At 43.8% G+C, this 23,576-nt stretch overlaps 1 protein-coding gene across 1 annotated transcript; it reads right to left on the reverse strand.

Moving 5' to 3' along the window:
• Positions 1–9,989: 9,989 nt before the first annotated feature.
• On the reverse strand, positions 9,990–23,256 carry ESX1 (ESX homeobox 1). Its single transcript, XM_060249575.1, has 5 exons — positions 23,098–23,256; positions 22,033–22,324; positions 18,224–18,269; positions 16,246–16,532; positions 9,990–10,411 (listed from the first exon to the last, which is right to left on the reverse strand). The coding sequence occupies exons 1-5, from the start codon at positions 23,195–23,197 to the stop codon at positions 10,189–10,191; spliced, it is 948 nt and encodes a 315-aa protein (XP_060105558.1). The 5' UTR covers positions 23,198–23,256; the 3' UTR covers positions 9,990–10,188.
• Between the last annotated feature and the right edge of the window lie 320 nt (positions 23,257–23,576).

Genomic DNA, 23,576 nt, shown 5'->3' on the forward strand with positions numbered 1-23,576 from the left:
GCTTTATACATATCAGCATTATGTTCATGTTATGATACATGGATAAAAACCATAAGAGACTGTAAATGTCCAGAAGAACTGGTTATTTGGAGAGGTAGCAGCCAAATGTTGAAGGCCTGTAATGTGCTATGCATCTTTCTGTGGTATAAAAAAGCTACCAACAGCCACAGAGGGTGGATACAAAGGGCCATTTTACTATCACTTCAGGCTGCAAGGTGCATGCACATGTTTGAATGCTTTCTCAATGAAAAATAAGTTCCTGCATATAGGGAAAGGATAGCTGGGAAAAATTCCTCTATGTGACATGCTTGTTTTCTACCTTTGGAGAATTCTTTCTGTGTGTGCATCATTGCATTCAGGCATGGCATTCCATTTCCTCTCATTTACAGCCCCAAGTGGAACCTTCCAAGACAAGCTTTGCCACTTGATTCTGCAATTTTGTGGGGGCTTTGGGTGCTGCCATTATGTGAGATAAGACTGGCAGCTACTAGAAATTTTCTTTTTCAGTGGTAAATGCTTTCTGTGGAACTCCCACCTCAGGGAATTGCACCAAGTTCTTAGAAAATCACCAGAGGAATCAGCAAATTTCTGTTCCATTCCACCATCCTTTGGAAAGCTAGGGGCTTATTCAAGTTATTTCCCATGTTCAAAGTTTCTGTGTTGTCGTCGTTGTTTTAAACGATTATTATTGGTTTTATTGTATGATGCTCCAACTGCCCCTCTTAAACAGGGCCAGTCCCAATTTTCAGGTACCTGAACCTCGTAAACTATTGTCCCAATTTTTACTTCATGGGGGATGCCTTATTAAAATGTCACCTAAAGAAGTTTCTAGAGTGGACATTCTTCAGAGGTGTTTCCTTCCCCAAGTCTCTAAAAGTTAAATCTGAGTGGTGGTGATGGTGGTGGACACATTTCATCTACATATGGACACTAGGTGGGGTTGCCAGGTTCCCCCCCACCCAGCCACTGGCAGTGGATGGTGGGTTAGGGTTGCTGGATCTGGGTTAGGAAACTCCTGGAGATTTGAGGGTGGAACCTGTGGAGGCAGGGACCTCCCTGGAGTAAATGCTATTGAGTCCATTTCTGAAACATTCATTTTCTCCAGGGGAACTTATTTCTGTAGTCTGGAGATGAGCTGTCATTCTGGGGGCTCCCCGGGTCCCCTGGAGGCTGGCAGAGTTGGGGTTTTTTTTAGTAGGAGTGTGCCGGAATGCAGTTCTGGCTGGCTTGGCCAGAGCTCCAGCTCAAAAAATGGTCTCTGGCAGAGGGGAGGCACTAGGTAGCCATGCACTCCCAGACCATGCACTCCATCCTCTCTGCCACCTCCAGTCTTCAACGAGTTTACGAAGAGAATGAGAGACATGGAGCTGCTCATGAGTGCCCTGTCCCAGGAGAAGCTAGGTCTGCTGCTGCCAATTCCACTGCACGTGGCTCGCTCTCTCCAGCCATGTTTTTTGGGGGGGCAAAATAAGGTCTCTTATTGGGCTGTGTGAAAACACACATCCATGAAATGCAGCTGATGGCACTGTACTGTTCTGTGTCAATATGCAGAAAGTAACCTACTAAATGGGTGACGTCACTTCTCGTAATGGCAGGGTGTGTGGCCTAATATGCAAATGAGTACCTGCTGGGCTTTTTCTAAAAAAAAAAGCCTTGGAGACTGGCATCTCTAACACTAGGTCAGCCTGCAGTTGCACCATGACAGAACATTTTGAGTTGTTGTTAGAGAATGCATCGTGGAATAATGATGTCTTTCTATTATATCTTTAGTCCAAATGTCAATCTTTGCTTTTAAATTAGTGTGAGGCAGTTCTGGCAGAGCAATGAATACAGCATTCAGGCAGAGAAACTTTATTAGAGGTGGAAGACTGGTGTGAGAAGGGGAGTGTTATAGAAGTGTCTTGATTGTCAATGCTTTTATATGGAGGCTACATTTCAAGCCTCAGAGTCTAGAAGGTGTGCATGTGTCTGTATGTCTACGTGTAAAAAGAAAAGATTTTGATTCACAATCCAAATCCGGCCAATCTACCCCTTGGCCATCTTTGTGCTAGATCACACTGGGCTACATATTAGCTGAAAGAGTGGAGAGACTAAAACTTTATTAACTAAGAGCACAGGCAATTCTTTTTCCACAGATAATGCAATCTGGGCCGAGTGATCTGCAAGGTGGTCGCTTTACATGTAACAGCCACATGCACTAAAAGGATTGCTCATGCATTCCTGATCAATACAATTACGCCTGCTTTACATGAATTAAGTAATTTGTCTGGTATTACTCTTGGGTGCTATTCAGTGTCCTCCTCCAGCACTTTGGCCCCCTGGATTGTAAAGGCAGGTGCGTCTCTGCAGCCCACAAGAAAAAAATTGAGAGAAAGCTCTGGGGAGAACTCTTTTATCTCCATCTGTATCTGAATCTTGGAGTCCCTTTTCCAATTACTGCACTAATTGTTTAAGAGATTGCTAGAATAAAAAAAAGTTTGAATCACTAATCTGTTTTTTAAAAGGACTTAACGGGCTCAGAACCTGAGCTACATACTTCTTAAATTAATTTTCTTCATGAATACTTCTTTCTCAATACAGATTTGTGAGTCAGAACACCCTACTGTGCTGCTGCTTTTGTCTTTTCTTCAAACACCTGGCTTATTATTCAAACACACACACACTCCCCCCCCCCATGCAATCTCTCTTTCCGTACATGTCTTGTGTACACAGTATAACTTTGGAAGTAAAATCATGCTGAAAAATGGATTGATTTTGTGTTAGAAAAGAAGATTGAAAATAAAATAAGTTGCAGCTCCATCTCAAGAGTGGCTACATAAAACAGCATTATGAAGTTCAAAGAACCATGTTGTGAACATTTAAGCTTGACGTGCTTGTTGATCTGGGAAATCTTTTAAAATATGACGTTGCCTTTTACAGTCAGGCTATTCTGCTGTGACTTGCGGCAGAGTTCACCAGAGAAAGGCCTTTCCCCTAGTCAACAAACCAAGATCCTGGAACTTTCTATGAATTTTGCTGAATCAGTGGTGGGCTAGTGGTCCAGTGTCTTGCTTCACTTGCTTCAAATTTCCCCAAAGGGCCAACAAATTGGGCACAGAAGCTGACGCTTCTGATGTTGCTTCTTAACACTGGTGTTGAGAGATCTCTAGATGCAGAGATTCCCCTTTGTCATTATGGTTAGTTGCCGTTGATGGACCTATCCCTTATGTATCTGTCCAGTTGTCTTTTAGATCCATCAGTGCTAGTGCTCATCACTGCATCTGCTGACAGTGAACTTCACAATTTCATTACTGTTTAAGTGAAGTACATCCTTAAGAGGGGCCCTGTGGCACAGAATGGTAAGCTGCTATACTGCAGTCCAAGATCTGGTCACAACCTGAGTTCGATCCTGGTGGAAGCTGGGTTCAGGTAGCCGGCTCAATGTTGACTCAGACTTCCATCCTTCTGAGGTCCGTAAAATGAGTACCCAGCTTGCTGGGGGTAAAGTATAGATGCCTGAGAAAGGCAATGGCAAATCACCCTGTAACAAAAAGTCTGCCAAGAAAACATCATCACGATGTCACCCATGGGTCAGTAATGATTTGGTGCTTGCACAGGGGACTACCTTTATATTTTTCTTCCTTTTGTCTATCTCAGATCTATTGTTCATCATTTCATTGGGAGTTCCTGAGTCGAAGAAAAAGAGTTCTCTCTACTTTCTGCACTCTGTACATGCAAATCATGTGCTCTTTTGATGTCTTTATTCAGCCAATATATTTAAAGGTATGCTTTTGTTTTCAAAATGTTAGTTGCAGCAATGTTCCTTCTAAGCTGTGAAGTCTTATGAACAAAAATTCTACGTTGTAAGCTTCTGGCATTAAAGTTGTGAGCTACTGCATAAATTAGTTTGCTCTAGGGCCATTTTCCCTGAGCTGAGACAAAAATGTGTGAGCCGGAGGCTAAAGAATTATGAGCTAACTCACACTAACTCAGCTTAGAGGGAACACTGGTTGCAAGAGTCACATGTGCACATGATTTGATTACTCAGTGCATCATGGGCTCCCAGTTGAATGTGTGGATTGACTTTACTGAACAGTGTTGGGGTTTGAACTTGTATTGGGAAATATGAAAGTGGGTTGATCTGTAATGTTTCCTTCACACATTGATTAAGGTATCTTATACTGAGTCAGACTAAGACAAAACTTACCTTGATAGACCTTCAAAGTCAGTGTTGTCTGCTCTGACTGGCAGCAGGTCTCCAGGGTCTCAGGCAAACATCTTTCACATCCCCTTTTATCTGATTATTTTATCTGGAGCCATTGGGGATTGAACATGGGGCCTGCTGCATGCCAAGCAGTGGCTATGCCACTGAACTGTGGCCCCAATTCTACAATCAAGTGGTGAACACAAACCCACTGAAGAAGAAGATGATATTGGATTTACGGTATATCCCGCCCTCCACTCCAAAGAATCTCAGAGTGGCTCACAATCTCCTTTACCTTCCTCCCCCACAACAGACACCCTGTGGGGAGGGTGGGGCTGGAGAGGGCTCTCACAGCAGCTGCCCTTTCAAGGACAACCTCTGCCAGAGCTTTGGCTGACCCAAGGCCATTCCAGCAGCTGCAAGTGGAGGAGTGGGGATTCAAACCCAGTTCTCCCAGTTAAGAGTCTGCACACTTAACCACTACACCAAGCTGGCTCTCCACTAGGGGTTGACTTTTGTGTCAATAGCTCAGTCCCATAGGTTCCCTTAAGTTGCAGGAGCATTGGTAGTGGGGGGAAAGGACCCCATCTCTGCTGCAAAGGTTGTCTCAGGCTTGACTTTCCAGCTTTCCAAGGGTTTATACCTGAGCCATATCTAGGTAGTTCAAGCAGTACTCTTACAGGCCTCAGGGTTGGAACAGTCTTGCTAAGACATTTGAACAAGGATAGAAACTTAAAACTCTCTGTCCCTTGTTGGAGATAGAAGGCAAAAAACTAATTCAGATCAATGCTTATTAGTTTTTCAGAAGAAGGTTCAACTTCATTTCTCCTCAGATCCCCGTGGGTGTAGGAAAGGGTTAGGGAAAACTGCACATTCTTCTCTGGACTGGGCACTGAAATATCTAGCCAGTGTGGTATAGTTATTAGCATGTCAGACTAGGATCTAGGAGACCCAAATTCAGATCTTCGCTCTGCTGTAGAAGTTTGCTTGTGGGCCTTGGGCCAATTGTTTTTTCTCATCCTACCTCGCTTCACAGGGCAGTTGTATTGAAAATAAAATGCAGAACTGTTTTTGAAGCCACTTTGGGGTCCCCATTGGGAAGGAAAGTGGCATATCAATAACTAAATAAATGTTATGACTGGTGGGTGCTATTGGCCATTTTCTGTCTGCAGGTGGTGTTAAAATGAAAGGAGGAAATTCTAATCCTGAAGTGGTGTGTATGAGTTTCATGAGTTTGCCTTTGGGAAGGAAGAGTTCTGAAAGCACTCTATGGCTGTGATCACACACACTAAATAATGCACTTTCCAACTGGATTTTGCCTGTTCACACAGTAAAATCCAGTTGGAAAGTGCATTGAAAGTGGATTGAAAGTGCATTATTTAGTGCATGTGATCACAGCCAAAAGGTGATCCTAACTACATGCTTGAATATGTGTAGGATGGTTTTACCAGGGTGCTTGGGAGGCTGAAATCATTAGCCTCAGACCCAGGGCTAGCATCTTTGTGAGGGGCCGAGAACCTTCTCTTAAACATCCATAATGATTAATTGACCAAATGTTGAAATATCTCTGTGTGCGCCAAGGTACAGTGAGTATACACAGGGTAGGTCATGTAGTAGCTGCATCTGGGAGGCAAGCTTTTTGCACACAGAGAATCACCACAGCTTATCTATTCCTAAACACTAGAAGATCATGAAGAGTGCAGAAAAGGACTTGAAAGAATCCTTCTTTCCTCTCTTTTTAGTGTACTGGTTAAGGTCCTCTGCTTGAGCCCTGCATTTTTCGCCCATTGCTTGGAGGGATAAGGTGCGTAGCAACCAGAGACAGGGCTTTTTCAGTAGTGGCACCTCACTTTTGGAATGCATTTGCTCTTGAGGGTTGCTTAGCTCCTGTCAAGGGACTTCCAACTTTTAAGAGGTGTTTTGTGGTCTGCTTCTAATCTGAAGGCCCTTTTATGAATATAATTTTAGGCTGCTCAGTTTCTGTTTTTATGCTGCTTATGTCCTGGCTTGTTTTTGAATGGCTTGTTGAGTTTTGTTGTGAATTTCTCAAAACAGAGTCCGCTGGTGGACATGTGTCAAGACTCATTACCCAGTGACTTTAAAATGCTGGCACTAACCAAGCAGAGGATTACACCAATGAGGGCTAAACAACAACAAAAAGCACTCTTGAAGTGGTACTCCATATACAATATTTATTTCCCTTTTAACTATTTGCTACTATATATGCTAACACTTCACAAGTTGACTCTATGAAGACTGCTGCTATGTGGAATGGTTTTGAAAGATTTCCATAGAGCAGGCATAACATTTGCATGGCATATTTACTTATTTAGAGTTGTTTGCAGTCTAGTGTGGGCATAGCTACAACACAACATGAAAAATAGGGAATCTGTTGTCATTATGTTGTTCCTGGGCAGTACATAGTAAAAATAATGTTTAGAATAATCTTTGGGTGCTCCCAGGTAGAATTGCCAACTCCAGCTTGGGAAATTGTTAAGTGATTTGGAAGTGGTACCTGAGGGAGCTCAGTGGAGTCCTGATGCCTTTGAAGTGGCCATGTTCTCCAGGGGAATTGATCTCTTTGAGATCAGCTGTAATTCTGGGAGAACTCCAGGCATCACCTGGAGATTTATAATCTTACTTTCAACGAGAGGGCGAGATCCAAATAGTTCTGTATATACCAGAAGTTCGAGAATATCCCCTCCTTTCTCAAGCATGAAGCTGTGAAATCGTTCCCTAACTAACCTAGTGTTGTTCTGCCTGTAGTATGCAGAAACTGCCTAAAATGATTATAATAAAATCCTATTTCCTATTTTACCCCAGTCTAGTTTCTCCTGACTTAAAAATGTTTCAGACCTGTAGGAAAGCATCTATTGTATTTAAACTCAGTTGCCTCATCCTTTCAGGGAAAAATACCTGGGCAATCAAACAGAATGGATCTTTTCCAACATGGTTGTAGTGAATTTAAGAACACTGTAATAAACATTGTCTGTCATCTTACATCAAAAGGACTGGAGTCTGCAATGAAGGGTGGTAACTTATCAGTAGAGTTCATAATCTGTCCACAGGAAGTATCAAGTTCCATAACCAGTATCTCTTATTTAAAAGATCTTGTGCAGGTGCTCCAGCACTGGTCTATGCCAAGCACACTGACAAGCTGCCTTGTGGCCAAGTAGATGTATTGGATACAATGGAGCATTTGTCATATTGCAGTGCCATACAGATTCCCTATTTACCAGTATCCAAGGGTCTCTTGCCCTTCAAAGAGGAAGTGGACAACTGAGAATAAATAAAGAACCAACTTCTGCTTCCAGACTTGAACATAAATCCCCCAAATATATAAACCCACAAAACCTTTTATCTGCTGCAAATGTTTTTTTAAAAAGCCAAACACACCCAATCCTTGTAAAGTTTTTTGCCCGATTAGCAATATTGGTTTGCCTCAGACAAACTGAGCCTGCTTCGGCGGGGGAGGGCGGGGTACAAATAAAATTTATTATTATTATTATTATTATAAACTACTGTTTCCTTTGAGTCAATTCATCTTGTGTTGGGTCTTTTCCTGTTGCTTTCAACTTTGTCTAGCATTATTTTTTTCCAGTGACTCTTGTTTTCTCATGATGTGATCAAACTACGATCTCTTCAGTTTAGTCATTTTAGCTTCTATAGAGTTCAAGCTCGATTTAATCTAGAATCGACTTATTTGTCCTTTTCGCAGTCCATAGTGTCCATAAAACTCTCCTTCAACACATTTCAAATAAATCAGCTTTCTTCCTTTCAGCTTCCTTTATTGCCCAACTTTCACACCTTGTGCATAGTAATGGCAAATACTATGGCATGAATTAACTTAATCTTTGTCACCAGTGACCAGGCCCATACTTACGGTGGGGCCTAGGGGGCCAGGCCCATCCTTTCAACCCCTCCCCTTCTAACTTTATGGCCCCTCCATTGGAGGGCCTCCAATCTGTCTCCTTTGCTGACTGCCACTCTGAACAAGAAGTAGCATTGCTGCTGGTCTCTTCACTTTTTTCTCTTCCCTTTCCTAACACAGAATGCAGAGCAAAAGGGGGAGGGGGTTAGCTTGTGGAGCTCAAGGCAGCTTACAGTGCTGAAAGCCAGGGCCACCAAACTGGGTGGCCCCCCAGCACCCCCAAACAAATCCTGCTGTGGGCCTCACCAAACATGAAATCCTGGCTACAGCCCTGCCAGTGACACTTAAGAATCTTAACCTTACTCTTAAGAATCTTTTCTAGCTCCTTCATGGCTGCCCTTCCCAGTCTCTTCAGATTTCTTGGTTGTGGTCTTCCTTTTGCTTGATGATGCCTTTTACCTGAACCTTCTGAAAGACTGAACCCAGAAAATTCTGTATTCACAGCAGCTGCTCTGCCACTGAACCATTTATTTATCATTGGACTATAGCACACCATACCTGCAAGCAGGCTGAGGATGGGCTACATCAATATACAGTAAACCAATTAAAACTGAATAACAATTTAAAATCAATCACCGTTTATACTCATAGACCATTACTGATGGCACAAAAATTAATGTGCCGCATTCTGGACCAAATGAAGTTTCTGGATTAGTCTCAAGGGAAGCCCAGTGTAGAGCAAGTTACAGTAGTCCAACCTGGAGGTGACCATTGCATGGATCGCCGTGACTTGGTCTTGGGTGAGGGAAGAGATAGGGAGCCAGATCCTTGACCTGGCAAAGACAGTAAAATGTCAGTCAGGGAACACTCATGACTTGGGCCTTCATTGACAATGAGGCATCCAAGATCATGCCCAAGCTCTCCAAATAGTCTCTCCTCTCCCCCGATGGGGGCAGGGTCTGAAGTTCAGAAAAAGAGGGGCTACCTGTGAGCTGACAGCACATGAGAGATGTACTGGGGACCCTGAGATACAGCTGACAACATAATCCCTAATCATGTTTATTCTCTAAGATGCTGCAAAGCTGACAATACTGAGCTAGATGCAGCAGTGGTCTTAATTCAGTTTAAGGCAGCTCCACATATTGAGTTAGCAGAATTTTTTTTTCTAGTAAGGGTGCTTCAGTTTCCTCTACTATGTAGGTCAGGGGAGTGTCAAACTCATTTGTTATGAGGGCCAGATCTGACATAAATGAGACCTTGTTGGGCCGGGCCATGTGTGTCATAAAATGTAATGCCAGGTAGCAGAGATATAAACTTCATAAGGATACAGACAAATATTTTTTAAAGCTTAAAATAAAACATGCTTAAAACATTAGCACTCGTTGGGTCTTAAAGATGCATTCTTTGTATCCCTCGTGTGTGATCCAGGGAACTGGACAAAGGAAGCTCTGGCTCTTTCCTTCCTTCTCCAGGGGACCAGAAGGGGGGAGGAGCCTCAGCCAATAGAAGGAAGAGAGGCTTGGCTCAGTATCTCTGCTGTGCGATTGAGAGAGCCTGGCAAAGCAAGCTATTCCTCTCTCCCTTCCTCTCCAAGGGAGAAAACAGAGGCTTTGCTCTGCACATAAAACCCCTGTGGGATTGAGCAAGCCTGGCAAAGCAAGCTGTGATGCAAAAGGAAGCAAGAGAGAGGGAGAAGGAAGCAGAGGACAGCCAGTTGCTCTGGGGCCTGATAGGAGCCCTTCAGGGGCCTGATTTAGCCCTCAGGCTATATGTTTGTCACCCCTGATAGGTGAAGTTTTAGGGCTGCTTATAAAAAACTCTGAAACTTTCAATAAAAGTCCTTGTCCTAAAACATCCCCATTGCTGCAAGCTTACCTGTTTACATACAGTTGTCATTTTTTAAAATACAGAATGTTTCATACACAGATACACACATTTAGGATATGGAAATAGATGAAGTGTTTATATTAGTACAAAACTTCAGCCCCTGTCTCCCTAGGAGGACACTCAGTTTGGCAGTCTGCTTTCTTCACCATCCTCTGCAGTTGTGCCCATTCATGGGAGATTATATTTCTCAGACATAATCGCAGTTCTCTTCTTGCTCCCCTCCCGCCCCCCGTGACTAAAGAAATGGTTAGAGATCTTTGCTAGCACTTGTTAGAGTGGCTACATGGCTGAGCTGAGGAATTTGAGCAGAATGTTCTTTTGCTTTAAGTCTCAGGTCTGCAATACTAGAGGTTTTCCTTTCAGCTGCTACTGGGTCAGCGAAGGCCATTGCAACGGGGTCTGCAGAGGGGCCAGGAGCTTTCATTAGGACGGAAGCAGTTGTCACAAGAGGGTTTAGAGCACTGAGGAACCTATATTCATCACAAAAGAAAAGGAAGGTCAAGATCAATTACTTCAGGGAACAATATTTGCTTCCTCATGAGAAAAAGGAGATAAGAGTCAGGACTTGCTCCATGTTTTTTTCCCCCTTGATTTCTATTGCATCTCTCTAGAGGTAGCTCACAAACAAAATTTTAAAAACTAATATATTAAATTAGAACAAATGAACCAAATGTAAGAAAGCAGCATTGATCAGCAGTAACATTAAGATTGCAATTTGGCATTCTATGTCCAAATTCCTTCACATACATCCTATTGCTGCAGGATAGGCCAATATAATTCCCCCTTCTACAATAGGAGAAAATTGTGGCTTACCTATGGTTCCCTAGAGAGTTCATGGAAGAGGCACAATCTGAACCAGGGATCTCTGTGAATGACACAATTCTCTTAGCCTCTAGGCTAAGCCAACTTATTGATGAAAGTGGTCGATCCCTTTGTCACCTCACTCTTCAGAAACATTTTTAAAAAGAATGGCTTTTCAGTAGAAATCTAATAATAAACAATCACTGATTTATGGTTACTGTGTTTTGTAGTTAATGAAAAGACAAATGGTCCTTACACATTACATAGATAACAGAAAAATATTACAACTAATGATGCGATGCTGCCTCACAAAATAGAGAAAAGTCCAATCCTTGTGATATTGTAGAACAGTTTCTGTAAGAAGTTGTAGGAAGTTATCAAGCATCTAGATGTAAGCCTGTTTCGGAGCTGATCTTCCTCAGAAGTTATTCATACCATACCAAACCTTTAATGGCATAATCAGAAGTTATTCAAAGTAGATCTTCCTCAGAAATTATCTCCCTAAAATTAGTCATAATCATTGTAACACAGAGGACACACACAGCTAAATGGAATCTTAGTGTTATAAAGGACTATATGTTGTGGTATTTAAATTTATAACTCAACTTTTACACAAAAGCAAGCCAAACCATTAACATTTCCTTAATCAGATGCAAAACCTTCTGCTCTAATAGTCACTAGCAAAAGGCTCTCTAAACATGCTGGCAACATATTCATCTTAAGGAAAACTATCCCCTATAATTCCACTCAGCTGTGGATGAAACTACACGATCCTTAAAGATACAGATCACAATTATTACCATTCTCAAAGTTATTGTCAAGCTAATAGAATCGTTGTGCATATAGCATTACCTCAAATATTCAATATATTTTAAATAGTACCCTTAATAAGCCAATGTAACAATATCTCAAAATGCAACCTATCACAAACACTGTGGATACATTACAAAGTGACCCTAAAGAAGTAGCTCCTGGACTGGCTTGCTTCTTGTGTAAAAGCTGGTTGTAAAAATGAGGTAAGTTTAAACAACACAGCAAACACTCCTTTATGACACTCATTCCATTTTGCTGTGTGGTGGGTATCCTTTGTGTTATAATGTTTAGCGAGATTATTTCTGAGGCAGATCATCTATAAAATGGGCTTACACCTAGATGCTCATCAACTTACTACAACTTATTACAAAAGCTGTTCTACAATATCACAAGAAAGGGACTTTTCTATTTTTGTAAGGCAGCATTGCACCATTAGTTGTAATATTTTTTGTTATCTATGTAATATGTAAGGACCATTTGTATTTTCATTAACTACAAAATACAGTATTAGGCTGTGATCTCAGTTTTTTATGTAGGGATGCCAGCTTCTGGGTGTGACCTGGGGATCTCCTGGAATTACAGCTCATCTCCAGACTACAGAAATCAGTTCCCCAAGAGAAAATGGATGCTTTGGAGGGTGTCATTGTGCCCCACTAAAGTCCCTGTCCTCCCCATGATCCATGCCCAAATCTCTAGGAGCTTCCCAACTTGAAACTGGCAACCCTGTGCCTCTCACCCCCTGCTGGTAGCCAGGGAATACCTAGCAGCCCTACTTTACAGTGGTTACTAGAGCTTAGTTAAGACAGACATGCAGCTCTCTCAGGGGCTAAAACAAACAAGGCCCTACATGACTTTTTATTGCCAACCACAGCTTGTTCACTGACAGAATTTGAAAAAGACCCTTCCTGCTGAACTTTAACAGACCAGGGAGTTCTGAGGGCACTGGGGCTTGACATTTGTTGTTACTCTGCAAATCTTTTCACTAGATATCTCACTTTGCTACAGCAGTTTTAACTATTACTACCAACACAGTCATGTCTAATTGGTTATACAGTGCCATTATTGGTGCTTTACAAAGCAATCTTGGGGGGGGGGGGGGGAGAATTAAAGCCAGGACACAGTCCTTAGAAAATTTAAATAGAGACAGACAGAAGAGAAAGTTAAGTAAGACTTTGTCTTGTGGCACTGAGCATATATTTTGATATACTGTTTAGATAACTAATTTCCCCACTTTTTCACAATGCTGCTGGTCTCAGTAGAAGACGACTTCATTTGGGTCTGGTTGAAAGCACACTGCTTTCCCCCCCTTCCAAAACATCCCTTCAGTCTGCTGTAGCAGACCAATATATATTTGCCTCATAAATGATCACTAAACAATGTTACATGTAATTGTAGACTCCTGCCCACTTTCCTCCTGGGTCAATTCACAGTGCTGATTATAAAGTCCTAAAATAATTAAATGTCTTGGGGCTAAGATATTAAGAGAACCATCTACATTCCTGCTCAGCCTCTGACAATATTCTGAGGCCCTGCTTTATTTTCCTTCTCTTGTGGAGGTGAGGCGGACGATAACTAGGAGTATGGCCTTTTCAATTGTGGCACCCCAGCACTGGAATTCCCTCCCCCAGATCCCTGCCTGACTCCAGGTTTGCTGCCCTTCCTTGGTCAGGTGAAGACTTAGTCTTACAGACTTTTAGGTAAGATTTCCTTTTACTCCATTTCTTCACTCCACCTTCTCCCCAAAACCCCACTGGAATGTTTTTTTATTCAGTTACCATTTCCAGTCTTATTTCTGTTGTTTTAATGCTGCAGATTTATTAGCTTTAATAACTGATTGATGGTTTTGATGCTTTCTTGATGCTAAGAACTGGTTTTAATATTTCTAACTGTATGTTTTTAAATTGTTCTGTTTGTTTAGGGAATGGAATTTTAAGTTTCATTAATATTTTAATGTTTACCCTAAATGATTTTATGAGCTGCTTTAGGAACCACCTTATGGTAAATATACAAAATCAATTTTCAACTAAATAAATAGAATAACAAACTAGACCTGCATCCAAGAGTCACCGGATTTCACGTTAAACTACAGCAATCATTTGCAACTGGGCTGGTTTGCTGCCCATGCAACAAAAATCCAGTTACAAACAACTGCTATAGTTCAATTAACAGTGCAGTATCCTATGATGTGTGGATGCAGCACATGATATCAAACAAACAAAGCAAAACATGGTTAGGAATGGAGCTTGTTTTGGATTCTGCTTCCATTCCCACTCTCCTAAGTGCTCCATTCTCTTCTTCCAAACCACCTCACTCAGTGGGTACTTTGATAGCAGTCCCCATATTGCAACAGTGAGAAAGGAGGCTTTATTACAGGTCTACTAGGGAGTAAGCCCCATTTTATTCAACAGGGTTTACTCCCAGGACAGTGTTCTTAGGATTGCAGTTTATGCCTGTTAGGTTGCAGTCCAGGCCACTAACATATTTTATTTGAAAATATTCATATACCCACCTTTCTCCTGAGCATCTTGAAACACAATTCTAACCCCCCACTACCCAAACCACAAAACACCCCATAATCAGGTAAAAATGGCATGCACAATTGCTTTCTACCCACAACACACCATGTCACCATCAGGAAGTGAAAACTGCTTGACCCAGTTCTCTTCTCTAGCTCCACGAGCACAGAGCCAAAATGAGCAGCACAAATGCACACAAGCTGCCTGCTCCCAGTCATGCAAAGCCAACAAAGGTCAAGCAACACCACAGGATGTGACATCAAAACTAGTGGCCAATTTCAAATGTGTTCAGTGATTTATGATCTGTTTAGCTTTTAATATTTGAGTTGCATCAAACACTTATACATATTTTGTGAATAATCATTTCCAGTTGTGTAGAGAGAGAAGAGACTGGATTTATATCCCACCTTTCACTACCCAAAGGAGTCTCAGAGTGGTTCACAATCTCCTTTTCCTTCCCCTCCTCACTCAACAAAACACCCTCTGAGACAGGTGGGGCTGAGAGAGCTCTGTGAGAATTGCTCTTGAGCAGAACAGCTTTGAGAGAACTTGTGGCTGACCCAAGGTCACATCAGCAGGTGCATGTGGAGGAGTGGGTAATCAAACTTGGTTCTCCTAGATAAGAGTCTGTGCACTTAACCACTACACCAAACTGGCTCTCTTACATCTGCAGTTACTTCTAGGGCCAAATCCTCTTTGTCTTATGAAGGGGAGGAAAAAGGAAAGGTCCCCTGTGCAAGCACCAGTCGTTTCTGACTCTGGGGTCATGTTGCTTTCACAACGTTTTCATGGCAGACTTTTTTACGGGGTGGTTTGCCATTGCCTTCTCCAGTTATCTACGCTTTCCCCCCAGCAAGGTGGGTACTCATTTCACCGACCTCAGAAGGATGGAAGGCTGAGTCAACCTCGAGCTGGCTACCTGAAAACCCAGCTTCTACCGGGGATTGAACTCAGGTTGTGCGCAGAGCTTAGGACTGCAGTACTGCAGCATTAACACTCTGTGCCACAGGGCTCTTATTATGAAGGGGATGGTCCCCTTAATTATGCATCTTGTTTATTTTTGTTTTTTCTTCCATTGCAACAGAAGAAGAAATGGCCCAAGGGAAAACATTACAAGACTGATCGTTTCCTTCATTTATACAATTTGCTATAGATGCACATCTGCAACACTTCTTCACTGCAATCTTATCCAGAGTGACTCCAATCTGAACCCATCAAAATCCAAGGCTGTACTAACTCTGCATAGGATTGCCTTGCTACGTTTCACTAGGAGAGATTTAACTCTCAATGGAACTTTCAAGTGCTTATCTTTTGACCATATAATGCCCAAAGCTTTTATTAATTAACAAATTAGAGTCACAGTCCAAAGAGGGATGAAACTAGTGATGTTAACTCAACAGGGCTTCTGGCTGTAACAGCAAGTTGCATAGCAAACTACTTTTAATACCAAGGGGAGTTTCAAAGTAGTTTAAAATACAGCATGAGTATACAGTGGCAGTCCTATGCATACATACCTGGGGGCAAGCCCATTGAACACAATGAAACTTACTATTGAACAGCTAGCTCTTTAGAGCATAAATAATCTTCCTTTGATGATGAAGGGAAAATCGGAAGAGGTATTTCATAATATACTTATTTTCAATATAGTTATTCTCATGGCTTTTTTGAGCAGGAACGCAGTTCTGACTGGCTTGGTGTCAGGGGGTGTGGCCTAATATGCAAATGAGTTCCTGCTGGGCTTTTTTGTAGAAAACAATGTGTGAAACAATGGTGATAACAAGGCGTGTGGATTAATATGAAAATGAGTTCCTGCTAGGCTTTTTCTACAAAAAGAGTCCTGCCTATTATGGACTTATTTTTCCATCAGCTGATGGGATATCTGTTGGTACAGTGAAACTTCATTGCTGCATCTTAGGTTCAAGGGACCAGCACAAATAGCATGAAAGGGAAAACTGATGGAAATTGCCTGCCTTTCTGTCAGCAGAAATTTTCTGCTGGAGCCAACCAACTGATTCCAGACAGCAGATCAATAAGAAAAACTAACAAGTCCCATTCTAAGCACAGCTGGATTCCTGTTAAAATCAAGACACTTGTACATACCTATTTGCATAGAATTAGGTTGATAAAACATGTATCCTTGCATTATTAACTCAATACTCAGTCTTTGTATTTACCTTCCAAGCTGAGGGCTTATAACTGGATTTCGGAAAAGGGATGTCCAGGTTAGACTGCCAAGGCCAAACGATGTCATTGTTGTCGGGCTAAAAGCTGGTGCCACTGATGGCACAGCCATGGTGGAAACTGGCACAGATCGCCATGCAGGGTCCAAGAGAGGTGTCTGACTCAGTGGAACATCCAAGTACATGCCCAAAGGATGTGTCAAGGAGATCCCAGGCATGTTGCCTAAGAGGTCCGTTTTCTCTCGCTTTCTCCACTTCGCCCTTCGGTTCTGAAACCAAACCTTAAAAAAAAAAGTTTGGGAAAAAGAGAACGCTTTATAATGATATACCACACCAGTTCTCTTCTGAAGTCTGCAGAGCAGAACATAGAACACTGAAAATACCTCATGCTACATGGGTCATTAAGTTACCAGTTGCCAATAGATTCTTGTGAACTTCACAGACAAGTTATTGTTCCTCTTATGAAAGCTTGACCACTGATTAAATCTTGTGAATTATATTTTTAAGGGGGGTTTCCCTCCTATATCTCGTCTAGAGCTACTGGTTTTCCTTTCTGGTTTTCAGTCTCTGAAAGGCTATCATGATACAAATGATGAAACCCATGACAATTCAAGTTGCAACCCATTTTAAGAAAACACACCACAATGTGCCAACCAGGTGGTCCTCCCCTTCCCCTCATTTGAAAGCTGGTACCCAAGTAAAATATACATTTTCTAATATACATAGAAGTGTTTCCTGTGTTCTTGCCAGCCAGTAACTAAGTGTTAGCTGCTCTTGTTATAGTTCCATGACATCTCAAATGCAGAGGCACTAGAGTTTCAAATACAACTTTTTAAAATTTCTGCATTTTGAACAACCTGAGAAATGTTGAGATGCTCACAGAAATAATTCAGCACTTCCATGGTGCTTTTCATGTTTGACATACTTCACATACACTATCACATAATGCTTACAACAGCCTTCTAAGGTAGGTCTGTAGTGTATCATTATCTCTATATTGTGCATGGGTGGGAAGAAGGCTTGTGCAAGGCCTGTAGCAAATGCAAAATCTGAGACAGAAGTCTTCCAAATCACAGCTTTCTCTTTGCTGATATATGCTACAGATTTGAGCATCTTCCTCATGCTATCTACCAACATATTCTGTCCCTTCTTAATGCTCTGATCAATGCCAAAATGGAATGTATGGGTTTCAGTTTGTTACTTGACTGCACCAAGTCACAACAGACACTTGCTGTAGCAGAAAAACTAATCTTTTACGATCCCAAAACCTGGCATCCTTCTGCCATTTCTTTGAATTGCGGCATCAATTGTATGGGGATATGCATTATTATATCATGACATTATTTTAGCACATAGGTATACAGAGAAAGAAATGTGCAAAGAAACAGTGAAAGAAACTGAAGCAGAATGACTGAATCAAGACTACATGCTGCTTCACAGAATGACTTTACCAAAAAAGAGAGAGCTGCTTATTTTAAGAACTTTACAATCTAATGTCTAGACAGGAGGGGAGACAAATGCACAAATATGGACTACATTTGGATTTAGGTGTAGTTTTAATTGGAAAAAAGTGAATGGGAAGGTTAAGCTGGAAAAGATGAGGTTTGCACAAGGATATAAAGGAAAGTGGAGGTGGTACTATGGAGCTATTCAGGAAATGGGGGCAGTCGTTTCAGAGAACAGGAAACTTCCTGACGCTGCTGGGTAAGAGCTGGAGAAGGAAAGCATCACAGACGTTATTTAACAGGAAATATAGAGTAATAGATTTAAAGGAACGGATGATCTTTGTTCTATCTATTTAAATACTTTTAGGTCTCTCTACAATTCCATCAGAAGTGTGAATGTGTGTGTATTTATACCATCTTTAGTTTGGGATGTTTCATTTTCTATATTCTGTTTTCTCCAGTTCAAAGCGGATACAGGTACATCTTGTGTAGAGTCCCCATTCAATAGTAAAGAGGCCATCACTTACCTGAACTCTGGCTTCTGTGAGGTCTAGTCGCATTGCAAGTTCCTCCCTGCAAACAGAAAGCCATTTTCCCCTTATATAGGAAATGGAATCACAATTATTTTTTTTTTAAATGCTGACTTCAACCAAAAAAAAAATGTCAGTCACCCAGCTTTAAAAAATCAGCTCAATACCCTAAATATCAGCCTGTCACATTGCTGGTATTTTGCAGTTTCTATACTTTTCTTCCCATCCAGTGGGAATTCTAGTCTGAAAGACGCAGTGAGGCATGAGGTGGCAGGATCCAACTCTGGTCCTGGTGATTCCTTATAAAACATAAAAGCTAAGTAGTTAGGGAAAGGGAAACCAAGCCTCTCCCTAATTGTTTTTAGATCCTTTTTTGTGGGGTTTATATCTGCTCATATTCCACCACCAAGGTGAACATAGTTAAAATAGGCTGCAGTTCCAAGAACTGGGAATAAGCCCCACTGAATAACATGGGATTTACTTCTAACCAGACCTGCTTACAATTACACTCATATAATGGTTTTAAATGCAGAGGAAGAAGAATGGGTGGGAGATGGTACTCATCTAGCCCAAGTTGCACTTTAAACCATCTCCTTTTCTCTTGCAGATCCATGTATAGAAGAATGTATAGGAGCAGATCCATACAGAGAATCACATCATACCTACCTTGAGTCTCTCCAAGAAATGTTCATATATGTCTAAATCCAGACAGCAGGACATGCAAAGGCAAACTGGGGATTTTTTTTAGAAAAACTTGATTCACTTGGAGAAATACAAGCATCCTCTAGTTTCCTTTAAAACTCTGCTTGCAAGGCGAAGTCATGGCATAAAATTGCCCCTGGCTTGAAAGTTCTAGAATGGGGCTGTAAGTCACCACTGTGACTCAGGGTTTAAACCAGGCTGCATAAATCTGTGCTCACATGTCCCAACCCTGAAAGTTTATGGGCCAGGCTGTCATGAGTGATGGTGAAATGATGTAAGTTTTTTTGAGCTCTAGGTAAATTGATTGCTTATTCTCAGAGGCAGATATACAAAAGCCACCAAGATCAAATGTGTTCTGGGCTGACCACACCTGCAATAAGTATTTGAAAATCACAGAGTGAAAAACGCTCACTTTAATTCAAACCAGGACTCAGACATTGTTCTCCACGTCAAGGCAGAGCTTTGGCTTGAGAGAGTATTATTATTATTTATTATATTTGATGAATCGCCCTATCCTGGCCAGAGCCAGGCTCAGGGCGATGTAAAACAGTAAAATCAGTTACATTAAAATATATATATAAAATCAATTACATTAAAAATTACAAACCCTGATGGTGTCTTTAAAGTGCTCTTATTCAGTTATTGGATCACATCAGGGGTGGGGGGATCCCCCCAAGAGGGGGTGGAGAGGAAAAGGTGCCAGGATGGCAACTGTCGCTGTCCTCATGCAAAGGCTCGGCGGAACATCTCTGCCTTACAGGCCCTGCAAAACTGTAAAAGATCCCACAGGTCCCTGATGTCTTCTTGCAGAGCGTTCCACCAAGTTGGGGCCAGGACTGAGAAAGCCCTGGCCCTTGTTGAGGATAGCCAGACCTCTTTCAGGCCAGGGATCACCAGCAGATTTCGACTACTGGAGCGCAACCCCCTTCCAGGGACATAGTGGAGGAGGCGGTCCTGTAGATACATTGGTCCCAGACCACTCAAGGCCTTAAAGGTAATAACCAAAACCTTGAATCTGACCCGGTACTCAACTGGCAACCAGTGTAGCTGGTGCAGCACAGGCAGAATATGTGCCGTCCATGGTGTTCTTGTCAGGACTCACGCTGCTGCATTCTGAACCTGTTGGAGCTTCCGGATCAGATTCAAGGGTATCACAGTGATCAACAAAAAACTATCTGTACTGGCAGTAAGGCAACCACATCTTGTATGGGGAGAGGGGGTATGAGAAGTCCCAGAACAGGTTTGGGCCCCAGCCTCGATTTAGAGTCCTCAGACCGGATTATGCAGCTCACTAGATGCAAAGGAGAACAGGGCTCCTGTACACCAACTTGTTGTGCAAACAATGGAGTATCTGGCTGTAAATTTTATACATTTCATTCCCTGCCTTTTTCATCCCTCTGCCTTTGCTGCACCCTGAAATCTGTTTGTGCCCAACACCAGGCCATCCAACAGTGCAATCCTATGTAGAATTGCTCCAAGTCCTCTGAACTCAATGGGCTTGGAAAGATAAAGGTCCCCTGTGCAAGCACCAGTCGTTTCCAACTCTGGGGTGACGTTGCTTTCTCAACATTTTCACGGCAGACTTTTTATGAGGAGGTTGGCCGTTGCCTTCCCCAGTCATCTACACTTCCCCCCCAGCAAGCTGGGTACTCATTTTACCGGCCTTGGAAGGATGGAAGGCTGAGTCAACCTCGAGCCGGCTACATGAAAACCCAGTTTCCACCGGAGATTGAACTCAGGTTGTGAGCAGAGTTTAGGACTGCAGTACTGCAGCTTTAACACTCTGTGCCATGGGGCTTAGATTGGAGTAATTCTGTCTGCACTTTGTCTTTCTGCCACCCTTCTTCCTTCCCATTTTTAAGAAAGCTACAAACCGCAAACTTTTGGCCTTTTAAATTACTTTCTTATAATTTCCCCCCTACCCCCTCTCCAATCTTGCTAATGTCCAGCTGGGGAACACAAAAACTTATGCTTAGTATTTTGGTTGATCCAAATAACAGATAATATGGATTTCTCCAATATGGCTACCTCCCCCCCCCCCCGCAGTTGGTCAGAGGTGGTTTAGCCATTACCTTCCTCATCTGCTCATGAGCACTTAGATCCAGATAGGGAACCTCCCTAGCACACACAACGACAGCAACATAAACATTTTGCTTGGCACCCAGGGGTGGATTTCCACCCAAGCAACTGATTGCCCTGCTGGGGACCAACAGGGTAGGAGAAGGCAACAGGAATGGTTTGTGCTCATCATCACCCCTTCAGACATCTGCACCATCAACAGGTGACTCCATAAGGCCATTTTATGTGATGCTCACTGGGGACTGGCAGGTGTCAAGTCAAAACCCCATCTCCCCCCATTTTGTTTGCCAGCATATCAACATAAACTATTGCATTTTTATGTTGCCCAGAATTGGACTTCTGTCCAAATCTTCAGGGTTGTTTCTTAACAAAAATTGCTTCCATCCAGAGGTTTCTCCTCAGTCTTTGCTTCCAAAGTAAAATGCCACCACTTTTTTAACAGACACATGGTGGCTGTTCTAATTGTCATCTTTTCAGACTTTCCTGATCCTCAGTACACTCCTTCCCAAACTTGCTTTATTACAATGCTTTGTTGTTGTTGTTAGAATGCCATCCAACTGTGCAATTGCACCACCTGGAAAGGAAGACCTATACATAGTGGTACCATTTTTCTGCTCTCAGCCCTTTGAACTGCCTGTTCCCAGCCTACTGCAGACTACCCCCACTCCCTGGAAGCCACAGGATCTGCCCTAGCCAATGGGAAGGAACCCAGAGAAGCCCAGAAGTGCAATTCCCTTTTCCCTGCTCCTCAGCCCTACTCTTGAGTACTAGAGAGTAATGCGATTGTTCTAGACAACGCGCGTGTTTCACTGGACAGGGTTTACTTCTGCGTAACCCCTCAAGCCGTCTAAATCCATCCGTTTCTTTGGATCAAGGCCGGTGGCCGCGGTCCCGCCTATCCTTTCCCCACCTCCATCCGCGCAGGGCCCAGTCCAGTTTGGAGCTTGCCTGGAAATGTTCCTTGGATAGCGACGTGACCCCGCGCCCCAGACCACCCGCCCTCCTCCACCCCCTGGCGGGGCTACCTGGTGAAGACATCGGGGTAGTGGGACTTGCGGAAGGCGCGCTCCAGCTCCTCGAGCTGTAAATTGCTGAAGGTGGTGCGGTAGCGGCGCTGCTTCCTCTTCAGCTGCCCCGGCCCTGCAGCTGCGACGGCGGCTGCGGTTCCTGCCTCGCTCGCGTCGGAGGCGCGTCGTTCGTCCGGGCAGTCGCTGTCGCCCTCGCCCGTTGCCTCGTCTTCGTCGGCCGGAAGGGCAGGCTTCTCCTCCGCCAGCAGCCGGGCTTGGGAGGGCTTCCGTGGCTCTGCGGGGTCCCCGCCTAGTGAGACGCGAGGGAAGGGTGGCGATCAGATCGCTTTCCCGCCGTCGAGCCTCGAGGGGGGCTTGCCGGGGGTGGAAAACGTGCGCCGGTACTGCATCTCGGAAAGTAAGGCCCCTGCAGAAGTTCTTGCGCCCAGGATCGGACAGCAGAACTCTTTACAGTTGAAGCCTCGTTCGGTGCAGTGGGACGTAAGCCCCCTCTCGGAGCAGCGGCCTGTTTGGGAGACCGGGTGGGGGTGACGTGCCCTGCCGTGCGTGCGGTTGAGCCGGTGGCAAAGCGCCACCTTGCTCATCCAAGCCGCGGTTTAAGTAAAATACTCTGGACTGGGGAGGGGGTCGACATCCAATGCAACGGGTCTCTGTGTGCTGGGAGTTCGAGGGTGCATTCACAAGACGCTAAATAATGTGTTTTGCAACTCAGTTTTCAGTATGTAAGAATAGCAAAAATCCAGTCGCAAAACACATTATTTAGTGTACTGTGAACGTGCCCTGAGAGCCCCCTCTCCCCATATTCAGATCGCAGGACAGCATACTCCGGGGGAGAAAAATCCCAACAACCGGAGGTTCAGTTCCTGCTCTCTCCCGCCGTGGGTTTGGGAAGCTAAGACGGTGCTGCGCCGCACTTCTCAACGCGGGACAGTGGGCAGGAGGCTCCCCCTTCCCCCAATTCCCCAGTGGGATTGGGGTTTCCCTGTTGGACTGGACGGAGCGTTCTCGACGCGCCAGCCCCGTTTCCCCGTGGCGCCCACGTTCCCTCTCGCTGCAACTCACCATGGTGGCCCGCAGCGGCGCTTCGGCTGCCCAGGATGCTGTCGATGAAGTAGGACGTCAGCAGGTGCAGAGCCGGGGCAGCGGGGCTGGCGCTCTGCATGGTGGCTGGCCGCCCTTTGCCTGGCGGCGGGTTTTATTGGAGCAAGCAGCACCCCCCGTTAGCATTGGGTGGGCGGGCAGGGCAGCATTTCTCGGGGCAGAGACTTTTCCAGCGCCGCCCCCTGGTGGCAAAGACGGGGAGCCCCTTTCCCTCGGCAGGAGGGCTGGCGCCTCCCCTAGGAGGTGGAACGTGGCGACTCTGTGTGTGTGTGTGTGTGTGTGTGCGGGGTTTTTTTTTTTTTTGCAGGGAAGTCGAATTAAGTAGTTGAAGAGCTGGCAAAGTCACCATCCTCGCGGAAGCCGGCGTCCCCCTCCCGGCAGATGAGTTTAAACAGCATTGCTTCTTAGCCTAGGACCGGCGCCAGATGGACACTTCCTGT

The sequence above is a fragment of the Heteronotia binoei genome, chromosome 11, assembly GCF_032191835.1.
Source record: "Heteronotia binoei isolate CCM8104 ecotype False Entrance Well chromosome 11, APGP_CSIRO_Hbin_v1, whole genome shotgun sequence".
Taxonomy (NCBI): Eukaryota; Metazoa; Chordata; class Lepidosauria; order Squamata; family Gekkonidae; genus Heteronotia; species Heteronotia binoei.